This window comes from Magallana gigas, chromosome 10 (genome assembly GCF_963853765.1).
Source record: "Magallana gigas chromosome 10, xbMagGiga1.1, whole genome shotgun sequence".
Lineage (NCBI taxonomy): Eukaryota > Metazoa > Mollusca > Bivalvia > Ostreida > Ostreidae > Magallana > Magallana gigas.
This window is the reverse complement of record NC_088862.1, coordinates 21634121-21646406: the sequence shown is the minus strand read 5'-3', so window position 1 is coordinate 21646406 and position 12286 is coordinate 21634121. Positions and strand designations below refer to the sequence as shown.

The 12286-nt window shown below is 32.6% G+C and overlaps 1 protein-coding gene and 1 long non-coding RNA gene across 2 annotated transcripts; one reads left to right on the top strand and one right to left on the bottom strand.

Annotated features, from left to right (window-relative positions):
- The first annotated feature begins 1003 nt into the window (after positions 1-1003).
- LOC117683791 (uncharacterized) lies at positions 1004-9731 on the top strand. The gene is made up of 2 exons (XM_066074175.1): positions 1004-1518; positions 9262-9731. The coding sequence occupies exons 1-2, from the start codon at positions 1058-1060 to the stop codon at positions 9311-9313; spliced, it is 513 nt and encodes a 170-aa protein (XP_065930247.1). The 5' UTR covers positions 1004-1057; the 3' UTR covers positions 9314-9731.
- Positions 3404-9033, bottom strand: LOC136272405 (uncharacterized). The gene is made up of 2 exons (XR_010710404.1): positions 8116-9033; positions 3404-3693 (listed from the first exon to the last, which is right to left on the bottom strand). It is a non-coding gene; the product is annotated as an uncharacterized lncRNA (long non-coding RNA).
- Positions 9732-12286: the final 2555 nt, after the last annotated feature.

The following is a 12286-nucleotide window of genomic DNA, read 5'->3' as shown; positions in this document are numbered from 1 at the left end:
GCGATAAATTGCAATATTTTTTAAATCAAAATTTGATTTCTTCAAAGTTAGACTGTAATTGATAGATTTATATACCTAGTTTATTTGCATTATAATTCTATATAAAAATAAAAGAATAAAACATTGTTAGTGTTAATTTGTAAACTGTTTGAATGAAGATAAAAAAAAAAACTCGACTCATTAGATTATTAATGAACAAGTGAAACTAGACCCAAGTAGTCAATTAATTGGGTACACTGGGTACAATCCATTTCAGACAGTCCACAAATCCGGTGGAAGAAAACAAAACGTTCAACAATTAATGAATTAACAATTACTTTAAGAAATAAATGTTTTGACTGATTGTGTCAACCTAAAGAGAGACATAATTACAACTGCAGCAGCAGGACCTTCTTTAAATTATCTAATAGGAATATCAGCATGTCAAAATATTTTGACTAATTAAGGAAGCTCTTTGAGCAGTCACAATTTCAAAACTCCGACTTTCCTTTCGTGTTTGGAACGATAACAAATGAACAGCCATTTTTATTTCAAATTATTATTTTGGAATCAATCCTGAGCCCATAACGAAAATCCGAGCCTGATCAATTACTAGTAAACCGGTATACTGATATTGAAAAAATGTATTACGATATGATATGTTTTGACCACATACCACAATACACCAGAATAACAGTATTATTGCGCAGACCTAATAATTTCTAAAACGAAACAATGTAACAACAAATCCATTCAATTTATAACCCATTTTGATAAAAGTATAGAACACAGAAGAAGTAACCCATCTAAAAATACATGATTTTTTTCAATAGAGAAAATCGTGTGTGATGTCACAATAAGGCGACAGCTCCTAACTAAAATGTTTATAATATTTGGATAGAAAGAATATTTTTATTAAAATTTGATACATAAATAAGCGTGCAATTTTAATTGTTTATTATTTCTATATTCATCAACAGGAAACGAGTTTATGATACTTGACATTGGATATGGGTTTGGGAAGCATTCGAGAGAAGTAGCAAAGCTATATCCATGTTCTAAAATAACCGCCATTGACATGGACCAGTCCTCAATAGATAACGCCAAGAAGGAACTTTCCAAAGAAGCACCAAGCAACATCGAATATCTGTGTATGAGAGGAGGACAACTTCCAGAGGAGTGGGCGGACAAATTTGATTTCGTGATAATCAACGACGTTCTGCATGATTCCTACGAAGTTGACGAAATATTAGAAGAGATCAAAAGGGTGCTTAAACCTGATGGGTTTGCGGCCGCTTACGATCCGGCGGTGTCTTCGTATCACAACAAGGTAGTCAACGATGCAACCGCGCAGTTCTTTTTACCCTTCAGTCTCTTCGTGTGTCTTCCTGTGAGTAGCATGGGTCCTAATGAAGGGCTAGGTGTTGGCTGGGGTTACGAACGCCGAAAACAGAAAATTGAAGAGCATGGTTTTCGCGTTGTGCAGGTCGGAGATAAAGATTCTGAAACTATACAAGAGAGCATTGTCTTTCAGAAAAAGTAAACATATATATCTTTAATATAGCTATAACAAATATTTATAGCATAAGTTTTCTACGATCAAAATTGAGCAAAATATAAATCGATAAGCTAGCTTTTTTAAGTGTTTTTGATAGTTTTATCACTTTACTACATGTACTAAACTATGTTTAAAATTAGTCGTTTGGACTTTACATGCTCTGTCGGTAAAATCAAATAATATTTATCAACTAGAGCAAAGCTCGTTGCAAAGCAACGAGTGGGTCTTCCGTTAATGTCAAGAGTAAAGCTTGATGTTCCTGCAAGAAGCAGAGTGTTTAAATCAATAACGAGCAACTTAAAGTAAACGATAAAAATAAATACGAATGATACTATGTACGAATTAACAAAAACCTTAACGATTCTAAGAACGACTTAACAAAAAAATAATTCCGAAGGTGTCAAAGTACTTAACAAACTTCGAATTATTTTTGGTACGAGTTTGTACTTCACGCTATTTTTGAAACCAAAAAAGCAGGATCTAAATTTCTGAAAAATCAATTTTTAAACCCCGATATCTGTTATGCATCGTCCGATTTAAAAGCGGATTTAAGTTTTGTACTCATCATGAAAATTACCGTAGGTTACATATGTTTAATTTTTAATATTGAAAAACAATGAAAAACTAAAACAAGAGGCAAATGGGCCACATCGCTCACCTGAGGAACAATAGGTATGATAAAATCAGCTTAATGGAGTCACAATGCAAACTACCTGGACAATGTACAATAATACATGTAGATCCTGTATAAATAAAATCCATTTTCACCCCTAAATATTCTTATGTTTATAATCATTAGTTCCTTTTCTAAAAGGATGATTTTATATTGATTTTATAGTTAATCGCATGTTGAGTATTGCAGTTCTCAAAAAGATCCTTAACAATAGTTTATATATGGGATATAAACCTACATCAAACTCTGAACCTTCTTGTGAGGCCAAAGAACTGTCCTGGGGCCACAGTCTTAACAATTATAAAGAATCATCTGGCTGAATAGTTTCTGGGAAGAAGATTTTCAAATATTTACTCTATATATTCCTATGTTAAACTTTGACCCCCCCCCCCCCCACCCATTGTGGCCCAAACCTATCCCCGGGGTCATGATTTTCACAACTTTGTATCTACACTACCTGAGGATGCTTCCACATAAGTTTCAGCTTTCCTGGCTTATTAGTTTCTGAGAAAAAGATTTTTAAAGATTTTCTCTATATATTCCTATGTAAAAATCAATTCCCCCATTGTGACCCCACCATACCACCTGGGACTATAATTTGAACAAACTTGAATCTACACTACCTGAGGATGCTTCCACTTTAATTTGTGCTTTTCTGGCCTAATAGTTTTTGAGAAGAAGATTTTCAAAGATTTTCTCTATATATTCCTATGTAAAACTTGATTTGATTTGAACATATTTTATTGTATACATACAAGTTCTGACAACTTACTAGGTCTTTACCATGTAAAAGCTGAAACTATGTAAAACTTGATCCCCCTCTTATGGCCCCTCCCTACCCCTGGGGACCATGATTTGAACAAACTTGAATCTACACTACCTGAGGATGCCTCCACACAAGTTAAAGCTTTTCAGGCCAAATAGTTTTTGAGAAGAAGATTTTTGAAAAATACCAACAAATTTTCAATAATTCTCAATTATCTCCCCTTTAAAGAGGGTGTGGCCCTTCATTTGAACAAACTTGAATCCCCTTCACCTAGTGGTGGTGCTTAGTGCAAAATTTGGTTGAAATCTGCCCAGTGGTTCTTGAAAAAAAGATGAAAATATGAAAAGTTTACAACAACAACAAATTGTGATCAGAAAAGCTCACTTGAGCCTTTGGCTCAGGTGAGCTAAAAACAAAATAAAAGAAACATAATTGCATACTTTTATTGAAAAACAAATTTTCACAGCTAACAATTGTAAATTACTTTAAACAGCCATAATTTTGTTTGTTATAATTTCTTATCAAACACAAACCACAACAAGGCATGATGCTTTCTTAAAGTTGCATTACAGTAACTGTTCATGAATTATCCGATTTAATTTTTACTGGTAAATAGTCTGTAGAACACATTAAGGAATATGCATGTGGGTAGAGATGACAGGTTAACCTCAAGAGCTGAAAAGAATCAACAGGTAAAAACCATGTGGCCACCAATAGCTGAAATTAAAAAAATCAATAAGCTGTGTTAATACATGTACCGGTACTAATAATAGCTGTGTTTACATTAACATATGCATAGTATTTCTGAAAAAAAAATACACTAACCATGCCGTGTTATTAGTATGACATATCTCGATACGTGACATTAGATGGCACAGGACAGTTTTGTTGATACGTTTCATTGTAGCCTGGGGACGTGTGTCTTCGGAACCCTTTAACTAGAATTTCTTCAGTTCCTATTCAGCACAAATACCTTTAAGGTCAGACGACACGTTCCTCGAGAATCTTTTTTGTATCTCCTCGTTATAGAGAGTTCCAATAAAAAATATTGATTTTATAATTATTTTAAAAATGATTAAAATTTAATTAGATGTGGTTATGTGTCTAGATGGCCGAGTGGTCAGAACCGTGGCCGCTCACCGCCAGAAGCGTATATGTTCTAGAGGTCGTGAGTTCAAATCCCCGCTCCGGCCGAGACAGAGTTCCTATAGAGTGAATTTTGCTGTGCTGTATATGTATTTATTTTTATATCAGCTCTTCAAGTGTATTTTCAAGAAGATTATATAGGAAATTGCATACTCTAGTATTTTGCAGAAATGCCTGGTAAGGTACCCTAATTTTTTGCAAGAAAGCTTGTCAAAATAGTAGTAAACCATCAACAAATTCCTGGAAAAAGTTATATAAAATTGAGGAACGTGTCGTCTGACCTTAATTCACTTTTTATAAGGCCAAACACCAATTTTTGAAGAAAATTACTAGTCAAAACCTGTAAAATTTTCTACATACTGGTTTTTATGAGATTTTGACCCTTCCATATTTTGCTAATTTTTCATGATTTTTCAGCTTTTTAGACCTCCCCCAGCCAATTCCCTGCAAAGGGTTGACCTTACGTACCATGTGCATGTTGCACCATCACATGTCAGAAACTTACCGGTGTATAGTTTATAATGCCCTATCCACCTACTTTTCGTGTTATTTACCCTCCCGTCTGTAACTTGCATTTTCACTGTCTAAAGTCAACACAACAGTCATAGCCGCAGGTTTCACATTTTACTTCTGAATCTCATGTACCTAACATATGGGGCCTACATATTGAATATCAATTTCAACAAGAGACATCCCTCTAAGTAATGATAATCATTAAAAATCATTTCATGAATTTTAGCAACACTCATAAGCCTTTAAGTCCAGCAACTCTCAATTTTACAAAAATATTGACGGGTACTTTATCCAAAACTGTCCCTTGCTACCTTTAACTTACACTAACATTCTCTGAAAAGTCATCTTGTCTTAAACTTACAAAGCTTATGCTATTTTGAGAAAAAGTATACCTCATTTTGCCAATTCCATTAAGGATTAAGAAAAATATGGCCATTTAAGTGAACCCAGCATTTCCACTTTCCTCTATTTAACACAGATTTATAGGGCTCTCCATAAATAAAGCATCTTTACCTCATCTTATAGAGGTCAACTATTTTTAACCTCCCTAAATCAGAAACCTTATTCAAAACTACATACATATACATGATATTATCATGACAAAAGCATCACATCACTTAGAAATACCCTTACGTGTATACCCTCCCCTTATTTTTTGATTTTCCTAAGAAGCATTAGTTTGAACACTTTAACCTAAATATTATGAAACTTGTGGCAATTCCCTTAAGTCATTTCTCACACATATTTAAAAACAACCATCACTGATATTGAAAATTAATCTTTTCTTGGTTAATGGATGTAATGTAACATTTTTTTTCACAAAAAGACATGCCGCCATACATGTGATTTCTTGTTTTCATGAAACAGTAAGCTTATAATCATATTTAGTGAATATCTTATTTATTTTTGTTTCTAGTCTCCTTTTAACTTTGCTAAAATAGTAAGACCTACCAGTGTGATGTCTGCTCTTAATTAAAATGAAATTCAAACACAACCGGGTAACTGGGGACGGATGAGAATTCCATGATAAATGTTCAAATTTTACATGTTTTCCTACATTTTTGATGCATATATACAATAAAAGGGTAAACATTTGTTGTTTCTTGATCATTTTGAGAGTAATTATTATAGCAGATGTTATTTCAAGGTCAAATGTACATTTACATATCCAACATGTAATGGTAATGGAGACAATTGGAAAGAGGGGGGGGGGGATGGCTTTTTGAATTCTGTAAATATATCTAAAATATCACTTTTGGATAGGAAGGAGCAAAAACTTGAAATTTTTGACATATTGTATACTTTGATTACTGCATTTGTCTACATGTGAATTTTATTTGAAAGAAAAATATGCTGTTTTAAAAAAATTGAGTTATATAAGTCAGGTTGCTTAATGTTATTTCATGAAATCAGACAGCAAAATTGCTGCAAATTTATAATTTAAATAATTCAATTGATCAAAACTCTTTTACTGTGCAGTATTAATTCTTATCTCGGTAATTAACTTAAGCCTATTAATTGTCATCAGGATAGGAAATACCTACTTTCTAAGCCAATTTACTCGAGTGGTGGTCATTCTACACATTTAAAAGGCATTTACTTCCCGTGTATATTATAGCTAATAAATCATGTAATGACATATACAATGTATAACCAACAAAATCATCCATTTTCCCAAAATAGACTACTTTTGGTACAAAATCCACTCAAAATTACAGTTAAATGAGAAATCTGAAAATACCATGTAGTCTTGAAACTTACACTAACATTCTCTGAAAAGTCATCTTGTCTTAAACTTACAAAGCTTATGCTATTCTGAGAAAAAGTATACCTCATTATGCCAATTCCATTAAGGATTAAGAAAAATATGGCCATTTAAGTGAACCCAGCATTTCCACTTTCTCTATTTAACACAGATTTATAGGGCTCTCCATAAATAAAGCATCTTTACCTAATCTTTTAGAGGTCAACTGTTGTTCAACCTCCCTAAATAAGAAACCTTATTCAAAACTACATACATATACATGATATTATCATGACAAAAGCATCACATCACTTAGAAATACCCTTACATGTATACCATCCCCCTATTTTTTGATTTTCCTAAGAAGCATTAGTTTGAACACTTTAACCAAATATTATGAAATTTAAATGCTTCTATTCTGATCAATTGAATTTTTAACCAGCGTGAAATTAAAACCATTGCAATTGATACTTTAGTAAAAATCATGAAAATTTAACACGGTGGAATTAAAATGACTTACAGTATTTCATCCGAACAGCCTCAAAGTATAATTTTCTGCTATACCATTTTTTTAAAATGAATTCTACTGGTTTTTTTTTTTTGCAAATAAATTTAGCGAGGATTTTTTTCTCTTTTCTTATTAATGACAGGTTTTAAATACAATATTATGTTTAGTATGAACAATTTTACAAAGCTTTGGATTTTAGTTGTACAATGAAAAAATGAGGGATTGCATGATAATACATGCTCATTTTGAAATTTAAAGCATTGTTGATTTCTTTTCCTAGATAGAGATATGCACAAAATGATGTTGCTCTGTGATGCTTTGCCAAGATTAAAAGCATGAGAGAGAGAGAGAGAGAGAAAGAGAGAGAGAGAGAGAAAGAGAGAGAGAGAGAGAGAGAGAGAGAGAGAGAGATCTGAGGCACATGTAGTAAAAATTATTACATACATTTGTCTTACTGTTAAAACTGTTTACAATGTAGATGTGTTCTGCATGTAAAGTTTACCTAAAATGAATCAATAAAATTCAATATACCGGTATATAAAAGATAAACTAATCTCAAAGAATTTACAATGTTCTGTGAAATAATCAAATCTTGAGAAGAATGTTTTATAGATATCAGGGAACATTAACCTAAAATCTGAACTTAAAGTTCTTTTCATCTTGCACTCTGATCTACATGCTCTTTCACAGGCGATAATCATATATAACGGCGAGCCAGACAAAAGTTCTAATTTTAATTAGACTGAATATTTACCATGTCAAATATATTTATTTAATTAAGCACAAGCCTGTCTGAGTTCTTTAATTCATTAATTAAGTGGAGGTAATATGGTAAAGATCTGCTATTTTCAAATATTTAGGGTAAAGTTATCATCAAACATGCACTCTAATTACAACATTCTACTCTTGTGTGCCTTTGGACCCCCACCTCTTTTAATTGCACTGTTTTACAGTGTGTGGTGTGTTGTTCAATACAAAATAAGACATACATATACATAATAATAAATAGAAATTCAAACGAGTAGTGTGCAAAACATACACGTGAAAATACATTGGACAGATAATATCCCGAGATTTCTCTGACTCAAATGCCCGCTTTTATATTGTTACGCACGTCAAAAGCGGAGGCTACTGCAGTAGAGTCAGAGGAATGTCGGATTAGATTGAAAAGTGCACAAACACTTTGAAAAGAAAAAGTCAACACGACATATCCTGTATTGAAACATACCTTTATAATCTGTCATGCGTTAGTTGAGCTGAAATTTCCACTATCGCCGTCTTGCAGGCCATTCTTCTGACACACCGCTATCAGCTGTTGTTCGCAGTCAAAACATGGCGAGTTGACATGGTGAATCGTACGATAATTATTTCGATTAAAACTAATCAGACTAATAAAAACTAACAACGTAATTATCGACCGAATTAACGAAATTGTTTCAATAAACACTCTGATTAACTATATAAAAAAGGAGTTCGGTTTTATGACCTGTACGAAATCATTTCAGCAGGAGTTACTTTAGGTGTGAATTTTGCACTATTTTTTAAACCAATAACGAGGAATCAACATTTCCGGAAAAATCAATATTTAAACCCCGATATCTCCGCAATGCATTATCCGATTTTAAAACGAATTGAAGTTTTGTATTTAGCTTTGCAAACTATACAGTATGCTTATAATTTTATGTTTTTTATAAAGTTTTATGATCAGTACGAATTGTTACAGTAGAAGTTACTTTCAGTGTGAATTTTGCACTATTTTTGAAACCAAGAACGCGGCATCAAAATTTCCGGGAAAATCAGTTTTTAAACCCCGATATCTCTGTAATGCATCCTCCAAATTTTAAACGGTTTTCAGCATTAGACTCAGCTTAAAAAGCTCTACAAAATACGTATACGTTTTTTGTTTGATCAAAAAATTCATTTTTTCAAAAAAATTGATTCGCTTCCAGTTTCGACCGCAAGTGACAGATTTTTATTATATAGCTTCATTACAGAGGTAAATTGACCAAATCATAACCATTGAAAATTTCAAGCCTCTATCTTAAAGCGTTTTTGAGAAAAGTCCCGGACAAAATGACTTTTTTAAAATTTTAAAAATGACGTCACGCCAAAACGGAAGTGACGTTGTCTTTAAAACTTTAACATCTTTGAGGGACGATAACTTGCTAAAATCTCTAGAAGTTTTATTGAAATCGGTTGAAAACTTTTTGAGTTATGAAGCAAAAAAGGAGTCAGAAAAAAAAGAAAAAGTATAATAATAATAAAAAGAAACCGAAGAAAAACAAAAGGGTCTTCCGTTGGAAAACGGAAGACCCTAACTAGTGTTATCCTTATTTCTAATATTTGAAGATATGTATCAATGTATCACATTTAGCATCATGGTGGTGGACTCTATACAGGGATATATACATGGACATTACCCATAGCATGAACTTTGTAGTAAGTTTTGTTTTACTGTTGACACCAATAAGTGTGTAAATTTTGAATGCATTAACTGTACATGCACGTTATGTGTTTTGTGCCTTTTTCGTTAATGACACTTATTTTATCGGTCATAATGTCTAAACTTTTATCTACATGTATCTTGTGGTTATGTATAAGAATCAATCTCCAAATAATTAGAATAAAGCAGATACCTTCTAATATACATGTGTGGACATTAGTTACAAGCCTCCTTTACTCCTACCTCACTCACACAGCACCCTTTAAGATAATACAATCATGTATATCTTTGAAAATATTGTTTTTATGTGCCAGTTCTTGAAATGGACCCATTACTTTTCAGAACATTCTAAATGTTTATTTTTAACATATTACTGAAAATTTCCAGGACATGCCCCAAAACAAATATTTCTTAGCTACATATGCAAGTAGTTATTTATAATGCTGCATTGAAATGAAAAACAAAAGACAGATAAATCCACGAACTGGCCAGCAACAAAGATAGATATAGCGTCATGATACGTGACCTCATGAAGATGTTTATTATATGTTGTTCAACACGAAAATCAATCTAAATAATTTAAAGAAAACATTATCATACATATCTATTCTTAGCCAAAAGAAAATACACCTCACCAGTACAAAAAAAAAAATTCTATTTGAAAAAAGAGTGCGCATATGAAAAAAACAAAGCTAATTAAGATCCATTTCAAACCAACTAGAAGAATTTACTGTGGACGAAACCATGCAGTGATGTCTGATATTCTCAAAGTTGTTACCTTGAGCAAAGGCGGTGGAAAACAAATTATTGACGTGTCGAAAGATACAACATATGAAGACCTTGAAAAACAAACCCTTTATCTTTTCTTTTCAAAAGGAAGATCAAAGGCCCAGAATCGCCATGCAGCTGTCCGACCTGAATCTTTTTTTTGCGTCCCCCTCTGGAAATCCACTACATTGATACTTTCAAAACGATCATGGATTGACGGTTGGAAATTTTTTGACCATATAAAGACAGTTTAGGTGTACTTATTTAACTTAGTTTTTATAACCTTTCATTTTGAATGCTTTGATTGTTTTTCATGATAACGTTCAGAAGAATTCTCCAAGTCCTATCTTAATGAGCTGGAAGACATGCAGTTGCTGCCAGTCAAATCACGCATATTTGATGCAGTTTGGATCAGATACAGAATATGCAAATGCTGGTACTTCTGTTAAATTTTGTTTTAAATATCCACCCAGACCTATTTGATTTTAGTAAGCAATCTGTAGTATAACCCTATGTTTGATATACTTATTTACGTATATGATATAATAAATTAACCGTCCCCTGATAAATTCAGTGATTGAAACTGAGGATATTATAGATTTTTTCTTTATCTGTCTGTCTGTTTTGATGATAACAAAAATACTCCTTGCCTGTTAATTATGTGATCATACAATTATAACTGTAATACTTTGTATGTTAATATTTTCAAATCATAACAAGATTTATTGATTAAAAAATAGATCAATTTATTTTAGAGTGAGGCTAAGATTTTAAATTGAATTTTAATATTCTGGAAATTTTGTACAGTAAGGGTTTACGTTAAACAAACTTCCTTTTTGTAAAAGCCATTTGAACTTAATGGTCTGGAAAGGTAACAGAATGGCAGAGATATGCCATTCAGCACATTTTAGTAAACTTTCAGTCACATTTCAGTTGACTGACTGGCATAGTTTTATCCCGTAGTATATGAAAATATAGATGACAATCACATGATGCGTTTTCTTATGACGTTACAACATTCATTAAAATGTGACAAAACGATTACGTAAAACATTTTTCAATGTTATTAACTGCTATAAAATAACATTATATACAGCGATGCACATAATTTAAACACCGTATGGGCGTCCATAATATTACGCTGCTGAAATTCAGCAGCCGTGTACTGCGGAGGAATTGAGCCAAATAGCTGGAAAGAAATTAAGGTTAGTGGAACAATCAAAATTAACTCTATAACGAAATATAACCAAATGATTCATACAAAAAGCTAGGTATGTTACTTCTAGAAAACAGGCCAAATCAAATGCTTCCTTTATAAAGAAAGATAATCTTAAAAAAAAAACATATATGGTTTTAGAGTCCATGATCCCAAGGTCAATATACGCGAAAATATTTGGCCTTATCATCAAAATATGTAATACCAAAACCTATCCGGGATCCGAAAAACAGTAACCTTTTCTGATTTTTCGGTGTTTTTACAAAAATTCGATATAGTCACAAGTACCCACCAAAACAATTAAAGAGAAATGCGTTGCTTGAAATACAAACAATTGATACTGGTTTTATTCCGGCCAAATACTGTGGCCACTTTTAATTTTAAAATCATGTGTCATCAGCGACTGTTTACTGTTGACGTTTGCGAATCATAGCGCACAAAGTGCAGGCAAATCAACGTTAAAAGAAAATATTCTGAGGACACGTGATTCCACCTAAGGTATGTATTAATTGAAAGGAATCTAGATGACACTAAACATGACACAAATAATGAATTTTAGAAAATTCCTTGCTACATCATGATTTCATTCATTTGTTCAAATGTTGATAACATCGACTTTTTAAGTTAAAACAGCGTCATGTGTACATACACACACACACACACACACACACACACACACACACACACACACAGATTTATATTGTAACAATTCAGATAGTGTGTTGTAGAACATACTCTATAAATATGACTAGATATGATAAAAGTTGTATTGATATGATGTCATTTTAATCTTCCAAAACATCGAATGAATAAATAACAAGGTTATTGCCACTAATATGTTTTTCTTAATACTATACGGCTATTTTCGCCGTGGTAATTTCAATTTGGAGGCTACATTATACCACGGACTACCTCGCAACAACAACAGTCTAGCAACTTATGTGACGACCCACCAATCATGCTACGGGTAGG

What these genes read in the sequence shown, in the direction of transcription:
- LOC117683791 (XM_066074175.1), top strand. Translation starts at nt 1,058, where the DNA reads ATGGACCAGTCCTCAATAGATAACGCCAAGAAGGAACTTTCCAAAGAA. An exon ending in AGCATTGTCTTTCAGAAAAA is followed by an intron (nt 1,519 to 9,261) that starts GTAAACATATAT and finishes TATCACATTTAG; the next exon opens with CATCATGGTGGTGGACTCTA.